The sequence below is a fragment of the Bombus fervidus genome, chromosome 13 (assembly GCF_041682495.2).
Source record: "Bombus fervidus isolate BK054 chromosome 13, iyBomFerv1, whole genome shotgun sequence".
Lineage (NCBI taxonomy): Eukaryota > Metazoa > Arthropoda > Insecta > Hymenoptera > Apidae > Bombus > Bombus fervidus.
The window spans coordinates 4,851,023-4,870,842 of NC_091529.1; the positions used below are offsets into that span (position 1 = coordinate 4,851,023).

Genomic DNA, 19,820 nt, shown 5'->3' on the forward strand with positions numbered 1-19,820 from the left:
TTCGAGGAAAGCGAAATATCCTAGAAACGCGACGTTTCTAATTACGATACGACGGCAGTTTCAGATGTTACAGGAAGTCAGACAATGGCTGGTATTTCTTAATTAGCGTTCGTTTGGTACTAATCACCAGCAACAATTTCTAGATAAAAGCGAGCCAGCTTTTAGAGGCCGTTTAATAATATTGCCGATAATTGATTTATGATTCGTGAAAGACATCGCGTTTAGAATGGAAACGCGCGAGAGAAATCAAACGGTATAATACGTCGGCGAATTAACGTTTGCTTGAATTAATTAGAGCAGCCTGAATTTTGTCAGGCTTCCGTACCAACCAAATTGCCTAATAATTCCATCGGCTATTGATTATCAATTAATTTAAGTTTAAATGCTAGCAGGGTAATTAATCCCACGTCGTTCGATATTTATGCAAAATTGAATTAGAACGAGCGAACGTTATGAGAATATTAATCGATTTATTCGGCCATCGGTTCTGTAATGAAATTTTAGTTCGTCCATTTAGATAATAAAAAATTGAATACGTTACACGTTCCCACTTGATTCTATTTCCAAGCTTTCTACTACAATTTCGTATTTAAGGGTTCGCATAAAATTCGCTTTATGCTTAACAAGAACCACGACAATGTGCTTTCAATGTCTTGCGGTGCTGCTCAGCGAAACTCTTTCAAACTTTTCCCGCCTCGTTTTGTATAACATCTTCATTTTGGCAATAACCATTTTGCTACTAATTTAGGAGTTATATTAACACTAAATCTAAAAAAATCCTTTCTGCAAAAAAAAAAAAAAAAAAAAAAAAAGAAGGAAACAAGAAGAAGAAGGAAGACACGCTTCCCACCATCTAAGCGATCTGCCTGTTTGAAATAAATTTGAAAGGTTGAGTAACTGAGAGATGGTCTGAGAAACGCGAATATTTATGGAAATTCCTGGTTACAGTTGGCTGCATCGTGGCACGAGAATTATCGTCGAGGCACGCGTTATCCCGTTATTGCTCAATTTACGCGAGAACGACGCTCGCCTCCTCGAAAGGACGATTAGTCAGGAGCGGTGAGTGATGCATGTACCATTGAGAAATGGGATTAGTTGCAAGGGTAATGCACGCTCCACCCACGACAACCTCGTTTGCCTCGTAACATACATTCAAGAAAGGGACACGTTCACGTGTACACGGCTTCACGCACATCGGAGGAAAACGCGGGAAGTAAAAGCCATTTCTTGCCCTCCCTTACCCGTTGCTTTATGCTATCGTTCGTGGAACGACCTTTCCCAGCTGATTAATACCCTTGGACGTGCCCACTTTCCTGTCCCTTCATTCAAATGGTTAAATATACATATGTATATATATATCGTGTTAATTTAAAATATAATATATTAGTAATAATGTAAATGTTTGTTTTATCTATCTTATAAATAATCTTATAAAATAATACATTTGTGCGTCTGATAAACTGTAGTCTTTTCTATCGGAGTCTTGTTCGTTTAATGAATTGATAATTTCACTCGACACAAGCAATGTATTCAGTATGATTAAATATTTCCATACGATACGAACAAGCTTTCTTATTAATTCCAGCGTTTAAGTATTTGCTCATGTGAATTTAAATAATACAACAATATAGCAATAATTTAAACGTTTATCTCGTCCAATCTGCTGTCTTGTGACAGATCAAATATAGACTCATAAATATAGCAGCTGCTTGAAATTGCATAAAATTATATATGTGACTAAGATGAGACATTTCTACTGGAAGTTCGTTCGCTTAATACATCCGATAAATTCACTCGATTGTAAATAATGTATAAAGTATAAAGTAAAATAAAGTATAATAACTTGTGGATTAAATACTTCCATCACACTCTTCCAAAGCTTCCTTTTTTAATTCTACGAACGACTTTACCCGATTAATGTTTTTCGATACACCTATCTGTCTATCCACACGTTTCTGCTTGATTCTATCTTGAGTCTACTTTTTCAAAACGTGAAGTACGTAGCAACAACGTTTCAGCTAAATCAGCTGAAATCAACTATATTGACATGACTATATTACATAAAATGATATATTTATATGTCTGACTAACTCTGGACGTTTCTACTGAAATCTCCGATTTCTTCTTGACCATGAATATTTCTACTGAAAAAATGTATAATAACTTCATGATTAAATATATGCATTGTACTTCTACAAAACTTTCTTTCCGATGCTATCAATAACTTCCCTGATTTATTAATATTCTTGAACTCGCCCACCTTACCCTAACGATTATGGAAATGGTTTGTTAATAAAATAAAAATTTATCTCGTTTATTACATTTCATGTACTACTATTAACGGGAATTCAGAGGAAGCAATCGTTCTTAGCAAAGTAGGAAAATTGAATGCAAATATATTTGCTAAGTATATAGTAGAGACGTAATAAACGTAAGAGGAATAAACAGAACTTAATAGAATCTCTCACCGGTAGCAAAAGATAGTTCGATAAACAGAGTTTAATAAGCAGAGAATCGTTAGTCCATGATACCGAGGTAGAAACACGTGCAGCACCTACAACCCACATGGAGAGAGGTGGTCTACCCTGTTTGCCTCAGTTGAATCGATTTCGAATTGATTTTGGTACACTCTCCGGGGTGCCCTTTTGCCGATCGGCACGTCTGAATTTCTACAATTAGAAGACGTAATTGGCTCGAACGCAATAAGTACTGATATTAAGGTTAATTGGAAGCGTATCGCCAGTTTATTTGCAACGGTCCGTCCGATTATCACTCATTAACGAACAATCCAATTAAATCTTAAACGGAGGCTACCGACAAAAGAAACTGAGATTCGACGAGGCCAACGTAGCTGATTTTAATTGCATCCTTCCCTCTCTCCATTCGAAGGGGTGAATCCTGGGAACGGGTTGGGTTTAACTCAAAAATAACGCTAACTGGTACGTTCCCGTCGCGATACCATTGTCCAAGCGATAACAATCGCTCTTTATCTACCCCTTTGCAAAGCGGGTTAACCATGAAAAGCTGTTTCACCCTTTTCGAGTAGCTCGACCTTTCCGTCCGATAATTCGTTGTTACGTCTTTCTAATTATACTACACCAATATATGTATATGTATAACGTGTAACGAGAAAGAATTGCTCGATTATTTATGTTTCTCCGTTGAAAATATTGTCATTCAATGAACTATTTAGATACTTCTAGCGTTGATATCGCTTCGAATTTTCTTTAAATGCTAATGTACAATTTAACTTAGAACATTCAAGACTGTTTATATCATTCGGTAAATCACGAATTGGTCATTTTGGTTAGACACATTGGACGATCCAATAGAAGCAAAAAAAGACCTTCGATTCTACTCGCGTCCATACGTTGCCTGATTAGAAAACGGTACATGTTTGATCATCTCTGGATATACTCGAGTTTTGTCAGGACAGCCAGAAGAGATACGAGGCCATAGAATTCTCGAATTTATCCTCTACTTAGGTTTATCGAGACGCGGGGAGAATTTCAGTTGTTTTCCCTCGAGTTTGATACTCTGGCCGTCGTAAAACCGTCCCACCATCGGCCTCCATAACCGAATCAGGCAATAAAAACGAAGTTTTATAGTTTGCAACCCGGAAAAGGTTTTGCGAAGAAAATCTTTCAGTTTTGCTTTCTGCTCGGCCAGTAAACACCATAGTATGCCACGATATCTCAAACAGAATCGTATTCGAATAATATAATGTTGCAATGTTAAATACGTTTAGCGGTATGTTCCAGTGTTTTCCAGTGACCCTCGAGTTGATTCTGTCCTAAATTATGGACCATTAAAGCTGTAAACTACGCGGTGTACCACGAATCAACCTCTAAACATTACCGTATTCGAATCGGAAGACGAGCGAATGATAAAACTCGCAATAAATCGAAAAACAAGCTCTGTCGTAAAGCATCTTCACCAACACACCGACCACTTCCATTATATATCCAGACTATCCTCGCGCGTTATCCGTGACCGAACCGAGCATTTATAAATTTCACCGTCACTTTCCGCCGGCATTTTTTCCCCGCCACGTTCCGCCGTTCGTGTTTCGAGGAAAATTTAGTGCCGCGGCAGCGAGTGCATCCTCAAGGGGGCAGAGAGATGTTCAGGGTTAGAGATGTGGCGTCTCGGCCAGCGTGCACGCGATTTCCCTCGATCTTCGAGGCTGAATCAAAAGGAGAATCGACGCACGAGAGCCAGGTATCCGCGACTCGAATAGGAACTCTGCTTCGTATCGACCAAGTATTTTCGATTCCATCACGAAGTCGAAGGAACCGACGCTGATGCATCGACGATCGTGAATGGAAGAAGTAGAATAAACTAACAGGTCAAAAAACTGAATTTATTTTACCCTACGTGTGACGAGTGATGGGAGCAGAATAAAATCGATGTCACGGAGTTAGGTAAAGAATGGATTTGATAAGAAATCAAATATACAGAGAGGAATGGAAAAACAGTGGAACCAATAGTGAAAATGATGAATCAATGGATAAATGAAAGAGAATTTATGAGATAAAAGAATTAAAGGGAATAAAGGATTGTTGATTTTCTGATTTTAATGTGTTTTTACATCGTACATATATGTCTGTATATTAAAACGAGCAATATTTTGAAGATTTTAAAGGGGATGAAATTTTGTTAACGTGAGATTGAACGACAACCTAGTAAATTTTAAAACTGCTAAATGATCATAGTTTTCTCCCGTGATCTTCAGTAAATAGGAAATTTTAGAAAAGGTAAGGCAAAAGCACGCATAACAGAGAACCGTTCAGCGACAGTGAAACAGAACTGTCGCATCTCTTGAGTGTAACGCGGAGATTTAGAGGGCTCGTGTCGATGGCACTGACAACACAATGACGGTGTATCACGATGCTCAACGAGGCATATGGCTACTGTGTCGAGCCAGTGTCACATAAGGCTGACGATAGTTGCATATGTAGAGAACATACAAGAGGCCAAACATCCATCTACCTATTACGTCATGCCATTTATTCGGCAACTGTTACATTATAATGTGTTTCTAATTAATTTTCTATGGTACTCTACCCTCGATGCTATAATTTGCTTAATTGTTAAATTATGGAAATTTGTTCGTTTCCCTCTTTATGTACATCTATTGCCTCGTTTATTCCTCCTTGCCACATACCATTCAATTCCAACATATAGAGTGACTTATTATGCAACAACGACCACGATAAGTACATATCACGTTAATTTGAAGCATAATATAATAGCAATAATTTAAACGTTTGTTTTATCTAATTTGTCGTCGTGATCGTTATCAAACACGAATTCATGAATATAACAATTGATCGAGATTGATTATATTGGATGAAACGGTATATTAATGCCTGAGTAACTTTAACCGTTTCTACTGAAACCTTATTTGCGTAACGATCGTGCAATTTTACTTGATATAAATAGCATAAATAAAAGATCGTAACAACTATAAAATTAAACATTTCCGTGATATATCACAATATTAAAGATTTCTTTTCGAACGTGTATTCCACCATTTTGGCCCATATTTTATTTTGTCGTTCGCAGTGGTTCGTTTCAACTACTGACGCGTTCAATTACACGCACAACTTCAGACGGTCGTGTTGGTCCGGACGAAATATAATGAAACAAGTCCCGGTTGGTAAGAAGATTCGGCTTCTTTGGCCCAACTAGGTTCTGAAAGTTGCGCTCTCACAAGAAACTGCTTTCTACGTGCACAAAACAATTACCTCTTTGCAACGTGACGGGCTAAGCTACTAGCATTTGCTTTGTATTACTTCGGTGCCACGTAGAAAATCATCGTGACACTAACGCGTTGGAAACTACGAAACTTTTCTTAATCGATGTTCATGTAAGTACGAGCTAGTAGAAAATTACGTTTTCTTTCAGACAAATAACGATCGACGATCATGCGGCTCTGCTATTTTAAATTGAATTTAGTAGAACCTCCGTTATCCGGTTCCACTTTAATCGACTACATTTTTATCGAGATGTAAACAATTGACCTACAGAAAAATCATTTTACATATACCAAATTCGACATCACCATATTGGGTACGCACTTACCATACATAACTTTCATATCCATGTTCTATAAATTATATGTTCTATTATATATTCCATTATATGTTCTATAAAACCTTTTGAAGTTTCATTAGCAGTGTAACACGACTTTCATGATTATATTGATAGGATTTCAAACCGATTTAAAAATATACGTGGCAGTTACGAGATATTGATTATTTTTTTTTTTTTTGCAACGATTTGTAATCGAAATATTTGCACGATCAATTTATTCGTTATATTAATAATCCACAATATTATATGTGACTTTTCGTTATTAACAACCTATGAATGATAATTGACATATTACATCTCGGATTAAACGGTCACACACTCGATCCCATCAAGAATCAGTTTAGCGAGAATCTACTGTATTACTAAATGTACTACAATACTAAACGTACTAATTCTCACTTTGTCGTGGAAGAAATTTGAATATTCTCTAGATTTTTAGTAAAATCCCGAGTTCGTCCGAGTTTACCTAACGCCATGATCATTTATACATCACGGCCAATGTTTATTCGTTGACGTCGAGCCGAAATGAAAATTTATATTCCTCTGTTACCACGTGCCGGTAAAACGGCCGTTCATCCATAGATTATTCCGCCTTTGACGGCAGCGAGAAACTGGAATTTTCCTCGATAAAGCTTTCCCTCCCACCTATTTCTCATTCCCCTGTTGACCGCGTTACCATTACTGGCAGATTTCTTTTTCTTGCTGCATATGTACTCAGAGCAAAAGTGGTACGTGGTTTTACGAACCTGTCGAGAGCGTGAAGACGTAGGTTCAGCGTCGCGTCTCCCGGATGCCCGGAAGCTGAAGTGTCACGACGACTTCTACTGCGATGTTCCCTTAGAGCAGCCGTGTCGTACCAAACGGCGCTATAGTGTCTGATGTACGATCCAGGAATGATCGCTGAAAACACGAGAGAAATGTTTCGCATTAAATTCTTCATCTTTGACTAAATTGTTAAACATTCAAAAGTATATCGTTAATTTTGTCATGAGCTCTCGGCATAATTTTTTCAAGATTTTCACGGCCTTTTCATTAAGTTCGTACGAAATGATTGACTTAATTTCGTGTGAATTAATTGGGACGTAGAAAGGATACTATTTGATCGGTCTGTATGAGTTTGTTCTTGCACATCACAAATAACTGACCACCTTCAAAATACTGAAACGATTCACACGTCACCCGCATTAGGCAAAACACAAGGCAACGGTATTTGTTGCTCGCTCTAGATTTTGTGGATTTATGATATGTTAATAGCTATCAAGATACAAGAAGAAATTCTAAACCTACCATTAATCTAATTCTCCTCGTAATGATTTTTTAAACCATTAAAAATCCTTTCTTCTATTGAAACTAAAGATTGATACATAAAAAATTGAAAGATCAAGCAGTAGAATTAAAGCTATTGCTCATGAATCAACGATCCTGACATGCCATAAGAAACAAACAAAATTTCTCAGTTCCAAATCAACTATAGAATACTTTCTCTATCGCCAGTAGAAAATAATTCGCGGTAACGTTGAAGCATGGAATTTTCACAAGAGTTGCAAAACTCAGTGGGACACGGGTCTCCGGTTTGAAATATCGAGGGATCTAAATGCAAATTATTTCCGTGGTAATACATTTTCTCGATTCGGCGCGCCCTATCTTCGCCGTGCCGTTTCATGCACTTCAAGTCGACATTTATCTATTTACCGCACGCAACGCCGTAACGATTCCAACCCCTCGAGCTTACAACCCCCGAAGATATTATCGTTCTGCTTTCATAATGCCGTGAGGTGGTCTGAGACGAAACCTGCTGACTTATTTCTTCGAGGCACGGCGATCAATTCTCGCGATTCGTCATCAAGAACAAAGAAATTCCACGATGTCGCCTATCTTCTGATAAATTAAGTTGCCACCTGTGGTCGATGGAACATGGACGACCTTCCGCGAATATTCCATCTACATCGAGTACCATCGAAAATTCTTGTTCCTCCATTCCATTCAAGGTTCCTTGCTAATTCGATATTAGCCTCAGCAGCTGTTGCTGCCGCATACTTGTCGATAGATGGCAATTATTAATTTTCGGAAACCATGGCGAATCGATATTAGACTACTAGACGTAGCTTAGATAATTTCCCGCCCCATGTGTTGGAAGTTGCAGCTTGTTAACAAGTATATAGTTTAGTTTACCATACACAGTCGCAAAATGCACGGTGATTGAAGTCTCGGTTATTACTCTCGCCACCTTGAATTGGAGCTAAATGTTATGAACATATAACTAAGGACTCGATTACTAATTTTCTCAATTTAAGATGAAATACTTAAAAAAACGACTAAAAAAGAGAGATACTACTACCTAAGAAATTTAGAATATAATTTATCATACACGTTGCTATAAAGCATAGTAACTGAAATCTTAATACCGTGCCTCGCTATCTTGTATTAAAATTTCAAACTAAATAAAAAAGGAACGACGTACTCCAAGCTAAGGAATTTTCCCGCGTGACAGTAGAGAAGAAATTTCTCCAGTCGCGAAACTTTTGAATTAATCTTGCGTAGACTGGAGAACAAAGGACCGAAGAATATTTTCATTAGCTGTGCATTATAAAGTGACTGCGTCGTTATTAAACTATCTACCCGCGCAAACATTTGACGCCGGTAATTGCTCGCCGTCACTTGCATCGGGTCACTTTACACCCCCGACAATAAATGCTCGCCGACCTTTTAATCTTTAAATATTTGCCGTTACGACGGGACCAAGCACAAATTTCATTCCTACCGATGCTTTTCGCTCTTGAAACGAGTTCGATCGGTCTCGAGAGTCAGCTGTAACTTACGGGCGACACGTTTCTTTTTCCAAAGCTCGTCGAACGCGTTCGAAATTACGCTTCTGTGCTACGTAGATCAACCTCGATTGCAGCTGTTTGCTGGCACCTTCCAGGCTCAACGAGCACCACTTCAAAGTTTAGCTTTTGCTACCAATTTGTATTTCGTTCGCTTCAAAACACCGCGATAACAATAACATTTGTCGTGTTTCACATTGTACAGCGAACTTTTTAACTGTTATCAAACAGCCGAATTTGTTAAATGTTTTTCTACCGATAACCATCGAGTAGCATCGATATAAAATATATAAAATTAAACGATTGTATAAAATAAAATGTTTAATTAGATAGTTTCAGATTTGTAACAAAAATAGTTTCAATGATCTAATTGCATTCTCATAGATTAGCTATAAGTGTCACATATCAATAAAATTCAGCTCTTGCTGTCAATCTCCACTCAGTCTGAAACATCAAACAATATTAAAATTTGAATATAAACTAGAACTTATAAAATTGGCTGTTTTTTATTAGATAATATAAATATTTGATTTGAATTACATTTATTGAATTACGGTGCTGACTGTTGTAAATTGTCCCTAAATATCGTATAGTAACAAACACCATTCATTAATCTTTTTACCAATTAGTACCTCGTTCGCCACGAAACGTCAAATAATAATAAAATTTGTCTTTAAGATGAAACAAAATATTGAATTAGACGTTCTCAGATTTGAACCTAATCTAGTTACAGTGCTGACTCGGATACATCGTTCATCGTCCCCAAGTTGCGCGATATTGACGCGATTAGAGCGATATTGCGTCGCGAGCTCGACAAAAATAGAGCTGTCGCTATTTCTGTCGTCGTTATCGCTACCCATTATCGTAACCGTAACCGTTATTGTCCTGAAATCGCGTACGGGTCTGTGCAGCCCCGTTGAAATCCCATTAATGACGCTCGAGCGGCTTCGAAGCATCGCGATATTCGGGGCAATGTTCGAATCTGCGTCAATCGGCGCGATGCAATTATGACAGCCGATCGGAAACGAAGTTCGAAAAAATGACCTCGATAGGCACTTCACGTCCGAGCGTGGAATAGATATGCTAAATTTCGGTGGCGCGTGTACGCGCCGATATCGTTCGGCCGCCATCACTCCGGCCACTCTCTTGCCGACAGATTTATCCGGCATTTCCGCCGGATATCGCACGCACCATTGAGTGACGCGTCCGACCGGTTATCTGCGCGCTGGTTCTCGTCGAAACTTCCGCCGAGAAATCGTTGTCGCAGTGAGAATTTCGAACGAGCTCAACGAAACGCTAAGAGATGTGATTTGTTGCCAATTGCGGCGTTAAAATGGTTTAATACGAAATTATTCACTGGTACGAATGTATCCAAGAGCAGAGTGGTTACCGCGATTAACCAAAATCTGCGAGTTTTCCAGAGGGTTGAGAGATTGAATTTTCTATCTCGGAAAAATACGTTGAAAATGCAATGAAAAGGAAGATACGAATTATCAGAAATCCTCAACGCTTCAAACAATACACCTGGTGTTGGAGCTATTGATTACGATTAAATATTGTTGAAGTGGTCGCCACTTCTAAGAAAACTCTACATCTTTTCTTTAGTTCTCTTAAGCACTGAAGCCATCGACAGCGCATAGACAAAAGACTGCGTCGAAGGCGAACCCTAAACGGTACACATGCAACGTTGGCTTCAGGGTTTTTCAGTCATAGGGTAACGCTGATAGCGTACGGATCTGGACCAGCTCATATTGTATTCCCAACTTTGTAAATACACCTTAATATACAATATATATTTTTTTTTCTACCTTACAATTTATCCACGCGTTCCTTTGTATTCACATACATCCAATAATCTTAACAAATATGATAGATAGAAATAACACCAACATCGTAGTAATTTCATGAGGAAATTATATTGTATTTTATGAAAGACTCACCCATACGGATACGCAACAATATCTCAGAACAATTCTTTTCTTAAGGTGTTACAAATTTAATGGCGACGTTACCGCTCAAAGGGGAGTAAAATCTTGGAAGGGACAAGAGACCAGGCTATTTAACAGGTCGGCCGGCCGACGTGTAAACTGCTTTTAACAGAAGCTTTAAACTTGCCTCTTTGTCTTACCAGCCGAAACTGTCTCAAAGTTCCATCCTCTTTCGCTTCAAACTCAATTACATCGCTACCAGAGTTGGCTCCGTCTGCCAGCGCTGTGAAGCAGCGAAACTCGGTAGAAGGGGGGAGAAAGAGAGAGCGGAGGATTTGATAAAACGGAAACCTGACAACCGTTGCCCCCTTTCTGTGTGTTTTGACAAGAGAAAAAATCTGTATGTATGGAGAAAAAACAGCGAGCGGCCTTTATCTCGCTTTATGAATCGTTCGATTTCGAAGACCGTGCAGATGAAATCCGAACGACGCCGTAAATTACTTTTCTGACGGAGTAATATCGAATCTCGCCACCAGTCGATTTCGCCAAACAGCGGAACGTTCTGCAGAGACGTTTGCCAACGTCCTCTGGTCCCGTGTAACAGAATAGTCGCAACATCAGGTTCCAGCAAACGTTTGTGTGTGTATCCATGAATGATGTACGTGTATGTAGGGGTGAGTTAGAAACGCAGCACGACGACTAATGTCTCGTCGAAGCAAGCTGACCCCCTAAGTGAATCGATCATTCCTCTGGACTACTAGATTCGAGGCGCAGTTGCGTTCTATCGTGGCGCATTGCCACGCGGACGTGTACAAATAAGTAGCCTCGCCTACGCTTGTGACAAATAGGAAAGGAAATTCGTGTATGGAAACTAAGACGAATTCCGCGTGCAATTTTCTCCAAGGCGCGGGCGCACGAGTTGCTCTCCACCTACTAACTGCAATCGAAACTTGAACATGGCAACGATATATCCACAACCGCGGCAGCACCAGTGGCGGGGCAGTTTTCCAACTTCTTACCGGGGTTGTCAACGCTGATCCGAATTCCTCCAATTTGATTTTAATCGACGAAGAGTGGAATTCTACCCGTTTCATAAATTTCTATTCGTTTCGTCACGTGTACCTTTTCCAAAATTTCAAAATTCATTTCTTTATCAGCGCGCCACTGTTGGCTGACCAAATAAAAAATGTTAATCCTCTATTGGTCCGAGTAATGTATATTTTGTGTATGATCATCTGTGTATATGATATACTATAACTAGAAAAGTGAAATACTCGAATATGGTTTAAAATTTTGTTTAAATGATCAGGATCTGTGCAATTATCTTTGAAGTTTCTCGTCTGGGTTTCAACACGAAGATCTTTTTAATATCCCCCAATGGATTTGTTGGTTACCTGTAGATAGGATCGCGTCACGACTAAACACCTTTCCATCGTGTTGATAGATGAAAAGAGAATAAACGAACAGCTATGGCTAAAAGAGAGTCGAAGAGAAATGGAATCTTGATTTCCCATCGCGTGTTTCATCGATTTAGGATTAACACTGTGCTAAATGGATAACAAGCGTTCGAGCTGTCTTTTGTTCACGTTTTTTCCCCTATACTTTGAACGAGCAGACGAGCATGAGCATTCTATGCGTGCGAACCATTGGTTAAAACTTCGGAGACCGATAAAATATTTAACGCAGATACGAACCGACACGGGCTTGAAACAAACTACGTGGAATAGACTGATCATTTATTTGTAAAGGAAATAGCCCGCGTCCGGACTGTGTAAATCGTTTCTTTGAAGGTATTATCCAGTGAGATCCATAGGATTCGATCGCAACGTGCTTTCTGCTTATTCCTTCAATTCTTATCCATGATCCATCAACTTAACTCGAATCGAGTTCACTTAGATTCTTTGATGTTACCTTGATAAAAGACGAGTACATAAATCATTCTTGTAAAAAAGCTATTGGAAATTGAAATGACGACGTTTCATAAAAGATATGGAAAATTATTAACGAATTATTTAATAATAGTTTGTTAGGTGTTATAATTGAGACGAAACTCATACAAATAAAAAAGATGCTATCGACAATTAGGAACAATGTTTATTTTGATGAGAAATGGTCGACGACTTCTAAGCGGAAATTATCGTTTTATCTATTAAAACATTTCTACGTGAGCACAAAACAGCTTTATTGAAAATATGATTGACAATAAAACTTTAATTGTGATGCACAGTCTCGTACTTTAATTAATATCTCAGAATTACGATACCACAAACAAGATATGAAAATGTACATAGGCATTTTTATAAAATTCTTTCCAACTAATAAAGGATAAATTGTCAGATGATTAAAAATACAGCGATCTACCTTGGATAATAAATTCTGTGGCAATTTTCTTGGAAAAAATGAAGTCGAGTTTAAAAAATTGCTCACAAAGGCCGGTCCGGTGATGAATTAAATAATCATGGAAACTACTCCATTCACAGAGTCTTGTAATCCCTGTGCAAGGTGAATTTACAACCGTGCTGACTACGTTTCCTTTCATCCCCACCATTCATTTCGAAGACTATACCAGCGTTTTCCCCAATGTTGCTTGTACCACGGAATCGGGCTTTCTCGGCGTTTCTCACGAACAATACGCGAGATCTACCTCGAGAAAGGTGGCAGCGAATTAAATATAACGGAAGGATACGAAAGACGTGCGAGGATAACGTTGCGAAATTGTTAGGAACACGTAATGAACTTCTTGTATGCCAACGTCGCTCAGTGTTTAAGAACGGTACTCCGACTGAGGAAAAAGTCATAATTTTGATCATGTCGAAGTTCTATAATTTAACAAAAAAAAATAGTTCATCGCGACGCTAGAGAATACTCAAATTTCTTGAAATTTCATAAAATTACCGTATCTAAATTGAAGAAGAAATAGTAATGAAAGTAATATTCCTGGAATAAATGTTTGAAATTCCTTTTCATAATCACGTCACGAATTCTATAGGATCGAATAACGTGAATTGACTGAAAAGAAGTTACAAATGAAATGCTGCGTTAACGAAACGTTGGTCTCTCACAGATTAAAACTCTGCACGTCGTCATCTGTTAAAATTCTAGCAAAGTTTCTTGCAATTAATTTTCAATTTGGCGTGAACGGCGTCTTCGTTGTCGTTTCTTCTAACGACAATAGCCCGTGGACTTTTCGAAACTACGCTATGTAGGAGAATATTCGTTGGTTCTTCGATGTGGAAATGACGCCGAAGGCAATGTAGCTTCGATGAAATTCTCGTGGAACTGCGAGCCCCTTGATCGGTTCTATCGTTCTTGCATTATATTACAGACATTCCGTTACGTTTCGTGCTTACTTTGAGGGAATCAACGAATTATTGTATAAACTCTCACGAGCGAGAACATCGACACGAGCTAGCAACGTTTCGCTAAAGGTCGACTTTTACCTTTGACAGTAGCTTAATTCAGTTTTTCATATAAATTGCATTTTTTCCTCACATTACAGTTTTGCATGCTAACGCTTATTTTCTATCCTGTTATTTCCACACTCGTTTCTCGATGGAGTTTGCTAAAACAATTAAGACAGGTTCGCCTTCGACCTTTCACAGCGTTGCGTGTGTTGTATTTAATTTAGCAGCGCGGGTATTTCTGTCTGATACGCGTATCCCCTAATTTACGGCATATTAAAGTACGCAACAAATTCTTGGTCGAGATATGCAGTCGAGTTCTCACGAAACACTTTGTCAACGAGTTTATATGATCTACGCTGGTACCGCTTATTTATTAACGCTTACACTCACGAGTTAAAACACGCGTACAAAATCAATTTGTGGTACTTGGAAACTTAATAAAAGCAACCGTTCTTTTAGTCGGAATATCAAAGAAATATGGATCTCGTCGTGAAACGTCTCGTTGAACATCCGAAAGAAAGGAGGAAAATTGATAAATTGCGAATGTAATGAAATTCGTTTTACGAGACGGGACTGGGAGGGCACGTCTTTTCTATCTGACGGACGTAAACTGAAAAGCAATCGAGGCATCGATAAATTGATTGTTTCAATTTTATAATTTCGACCATCGGATTGCATCGCAGCCGAGCGTTCACGATGAAACGCGACTTGAATCGCGCGCAGTAGAATAACTCGTTAAAGGTCAGCCACAGTGGAGTTAGCTCTGTGTATATTGGAGGTATGCTTGCTACATGAAAACGAACATCCATGTTTGGAGTTTCCCCCATTTTTATATGCGCCACACGCACTCGTTACGAGTTCCGTGTAAAATTTTAACTACGTAATTAAAACCTCGCCCCTTGTTTTCGATTCCCTTTAAGCGTCTGCTGATGAACGCGAATCAATTATCGAAATCGACCGATCGATGTCACCGTTTTTAAACGAGCGTGCCGACGAAGAATCGACGTTAAATTTACTTACGATTTAAATAGAGTTGTAACTGTAAGTTCAGTAGACGTGTTTCACGTTTGAAATGTACCGCGAGATGCGGTTTTCGAAAGTTTTATCAAATATTACAGAAACAGCTACGTACGAAAGCGGCATTTTACGTAACATTAAATGAAACGAGCACGATAAACGAAGTGAGAGGCTATAAAAGCGCTATTTATCACGGCGAATAAAAGTGATACGGTGAAAATGTCATTTTCAACGCGGTTCGCTTCCGGTGATGCGAAGCAATTAAAGTTTAATCGAAGTTCCGAATCGTCCGTATCTCCGAGATAAAATATCGATATAGGAAACGTTAAATAAATTTCGCTGGTTAATATCGCGTTTACTTCAGACAGATTTTCACCGAACAGAAAATCAGTGTCTTCTAAGTAACCGAGTATCCACCGTATTTGTTTTTCCATTTTTCGACAATTCAAGGTACACAGACATACTCAGTAGAGTATTCGAACATTTGAAACCACCTTTTACGAATATATTATGTGTGTTCTACGAAACATTTTGAAATTTCATCACCGCTGCTTTACTAAATATATGTTTCCAGTAAATATCTTGTAATTTCTATATACATATATTTTCGAACTGATTACAAATTTTACCAATATATTCATGGGACTCGTGTTTTAGAACAGTCCTAATGAAGTTCCACAATGTTTTACCACGGACGTAAAACTTTACTATGGCAAATATTCAAATACTTTCGCCAGTCAGTGTATCCCTTCGTTAACGAATAAATCGATACTTTTTCCCAAAATATTAACTTGCTTTGGGAAATACAGATATTTTCCTCCCTTAACTTCCCTTTAACCAAAAGGCATGCATTATTAAGCGCAATTTTTAACACTGCCCTCCTTTGAAGCAACATCTAGAACCACTCCGCGGATTTATTCGCCTGTAGGGAAATCCTTAGTGTCTCCTAATGGAAAAGTTAGTAGCCAGACTTTGTCAATAAAATATACGGATTTACTTCGATCAAAGAGCAGTAACTTTCCATAATTACCCAGTTCGTACGTAACCGCGCGCGAGAGAGTGCCTTGGAATAATCTGTGCACACAGGCACAACAGTTTCACAGGTAAATGTTTCTCCGCAAACTGAGAAACTTGCTGGGATTATCGACTCGCTGCTTTTTCTTCGGAAGAACATTAACGAATTGCAAGGGAATTTCGCAACGCCGGCTGCTGGGGCGAAATTACCGCAAGGAAATCTGCGTTAAGATCTCAGCCAGAGATTCTCAACCGATCGAATTATATTCCGTGAAACTCGACGCGATTAGTGAAAGTAATTCGATTTCGTGTGACAGGCGTCGTCTTGAAAAAATTACGGTACGACCTGTTTCAGTTTATTAACCGAAAATGGGTTGGTCTGTGTCTAGAAACAAAGAAGCATCTCACGATGGTGAATCCACGATATCATAATTAAGAATAGTTGAGTTTATATCAGAAGTATTACCTTTCAGACTTCTATCGATTAAACATTTGTTACTTCTCTGAATGAGTAATATAACCTTATATAAAGTCGTGGACTCTCTTTTTTAACGCTCTGTATATATGAAATATTCGTTCCAACATAGAGCAATGAATTTAAAAAAACAAAAAATCAGAAAAAAAGAAAAAAGGCAGAAGTAGTACAATGTTTCGTCCGAAAGAAGATGAATTATCAATTTTCCCGGTGCACTTGTCCATGACGGAGGTGTCACTTGCAAAATGTACGATCGGAGGTCGCAGATGCGGGGGCGAAATATTTCGAAAAATAATACCTCGCCGCGTCAGCAATGATATACATTAACAGCGGCATTTTTCCTGTGCCAGTTACAACGCAATCGGCCTGCCATTTTCGTCGTTCCACGTTCCATTCCCGGCCCCATCCTCGACACGTACACATCGTTGTCCGCAATTTTATTCGGGAACCGCCCACCTCCTACTCCCTACTCCGGTTACTCCTCCCACGGTAGCCGGTTGTTACCGCCAATTCGCATTATCCAATTTTTCGTGTGTCACGTACCGTGTCCCCGATTCGGTAGGTCACTTTCTCGCTGCAATTACATACGTTCCAAACCATCCTGGCGCTCTTTTCGGCGTCGATGTTTGCAGGACGCGTTGATTTTCTCTTATTCTCTCCATCTATTATGCCCTACTCTTTGTCCCTCTCTGTCTCTTTTCATTATTCTTCGGCTCGTCCATCCACTACGTACTCGTTCTTCCCTTCTCGGTATACCTATATTTTCCCCTTCCTTTTCTTCTTCTCCCTTTACACGCTACCTGATTTCCTCTTTCTCCTTTTACAGAATCTTCTTTGTCACAATATCACCGCCTCTTTCGACTTCGTACTCTTTTTATTTCTCCCTCGCTTTTTTACCTTGCACTTCCTAATTTTCCCCACTAACCTGTTTCCATCTGCTGCTTTCCCCCGCGTTTTAATTCTTCGTCTCCTCGGAGGTTCATATTTCGTCCCTCTACTTCCACGTTCTTCTTCCTTCGTGAGATTATTCGAAGTCGGCAAGAAATCGTTACCAATTTACACACCGAGTTCCTTCACCCTCCTTCCAAAAGTTTCAATAATCCCAGCGACCGGTTTTTCCGTATCCCTTTGGTCGTTTCCCTCCGATACTCTAATCCCTCTCACCCTTACTATTCTACCGTCGATTCATCCCTTTATCCGCACTTCTCGACGAGTTACGAACGAGAGTGGAAAGGGATGATGATGAGGGGAGAAGCCGGAGGCAGGCGGAGAGCCCTTGACGACGGAAAAAACGCGAGATAACTACTGCGTTACGCCACAATCGTCCTGTCTATCGGGCTGGCTCCCTTTCTCCCTCTGTTCTTTTACTGTTCGCTGGTCACGTATTTACCCCTTGAAAACGTTGAAAATTCTTCTATCTTTTGGAAAGAAGGTATACCGAGGTCGAATCGGAAATAAGCAAAATCGTTTTGTTAAACGTCTAACTTCCCCCTTGAATTCGTCGTTTATAATATGGTTGAAGCGAGAAATTTACTTAACTTCTGTAGAACTCCAACGGTATAGTAAAATAACGCAGAATTTAGAATTAATGTTTTCCAGGATTTTTGGGATTTATCTTAGTTCCTGTAAGCGTTCTGATATTTATGACGAAGCGCAAGCTTTAAACTCTTTGTAGGAACTAAGCACCATATCATTCATAATACGAAAATAATTCTACATTTGATTATTTATCCAAATTTGTTCCGTGTTACACCGTAAAATAGTTATATTATCTTGGAATATCGTGAAAAACTGTACGAAGGAAGAATGCAATCCGTTGTTAATCCTGGATATTTGCTGCAAGCATGCTAGTTTCAAGGTAAAAAGTGTCAGTCCTGGGTCTCTACCTAATTCTTGTCCAAATATGTACGAAGAGCTCACGTTATTCAGCTTAAGTTCCTATTTGCGAAGGACAGCACTTTGTCTTGCGAGGTTACTAAATTAAATAAATCTGGAATAGCATGCCCTACTTTCCAACCGCACATTTCGCTAATACGTCCAAGTTCGCGGAAAGGGTTTAACCGTATTTATTTGTCATACTTGAATATTTCTTCCAAAAGCCACATATCTGGCCTAAAATATCTCTCCATTTATCTTTCTCGTGAAAGTAAATCGGACGACATTAGTCCACTCTGTGCCCTGAACTCTGAAATATAATTTCGAGAAGAGTCGCTGATAAAAAGTTCGATCTTCGCGTGAAGCGTCCAGCGTGAATCCCACCTGACCTCTCCGGCGAGAGTCGGTTCAACGTTGAAAATTCGCCGCAGTGGCGTATCGACTTTTTGCTGGCCCGTTGGAGAGAAGCAAGAATAACCTCCTCCGTATCCCGACCTCTGTGTGACCAACGAAGGACGAGAAGGAATCTTCTTCCAAGACTTTTTCCATTTCCGTAAAGTTTCCTACTCTGACTACGACGTTTGGAAATCCGGACGGTCCACGCGCGCAGCCTGCTATACCCCCGCTCGAGCGGAACAAAAAACGATCGCTCGTTCAGAGGGGTAGCTGGCGGAAGAGGGGATGGTTAGATTAGATCCATTTAAAAGCGAGAGAGTATCCGGTTTCCGAGTCGAATTAGCAGACTCAAATTGGATACGGAGGTAAATACCGATAGCAGGAACGCTAACGCATTTCGAACCACTTTTTCTTCGCGGAAGGTGGATTAAACCAGGCGATTACTACTTCCAGAGAGTACATTGTATGTCTTACAATGTGCATTACCATCTCTAAGCATTTGAACACTTCGAAATTGAGTTTTCCAGAAACCAAACTGATCAGCTCCACCTTTTACCAATTCCTTAATGATCATTACATGCATAAGTATGCGATTAATATTTCAATATTCGATTAGTATTATAGCATTCAGATTTTAAGAAGTTTCAACTATTCGTTACAGAGAAACATGGGACTGGAATGACGCGGGTATGTTCTTTATTTCGATTCAAATGTAACAGAGTGTTTGTGTTAACTTTCGAAATATAACAAAAATACGAACCTGTGATCGAATTGCGTCGAAATACGT

At 39.2% G+C, this 19,820-nt stretch overlaps 1 protein-coding gene across 3 annotated transcripts in view; it reads right to left on the reverse strand.

Moving 5' to 3' along the window:
- Window positions 1–19,820, reverse strand: part of LOC139993585 (disintegrin and metalloproteinase domain-containing protein 10) — a 160,922-nt gene that overhangs the window by 114,229 nt on the left and 26,873 nt on the right. For all 3 annotated transcript variants that reach the window (XM_072015458.1, XM_072015457.1, XM_072015456.1), the window contains exon 3: window positions 6,846–6,999. In XM_072015458.1, the coding sequence (XP_071871559.1) occupies window positions 6,846–6,999 (154 nt within the window). The remainder of the gene's footprint in view (window positions 1–6,845; window positions 7,000–19,820) is intronic.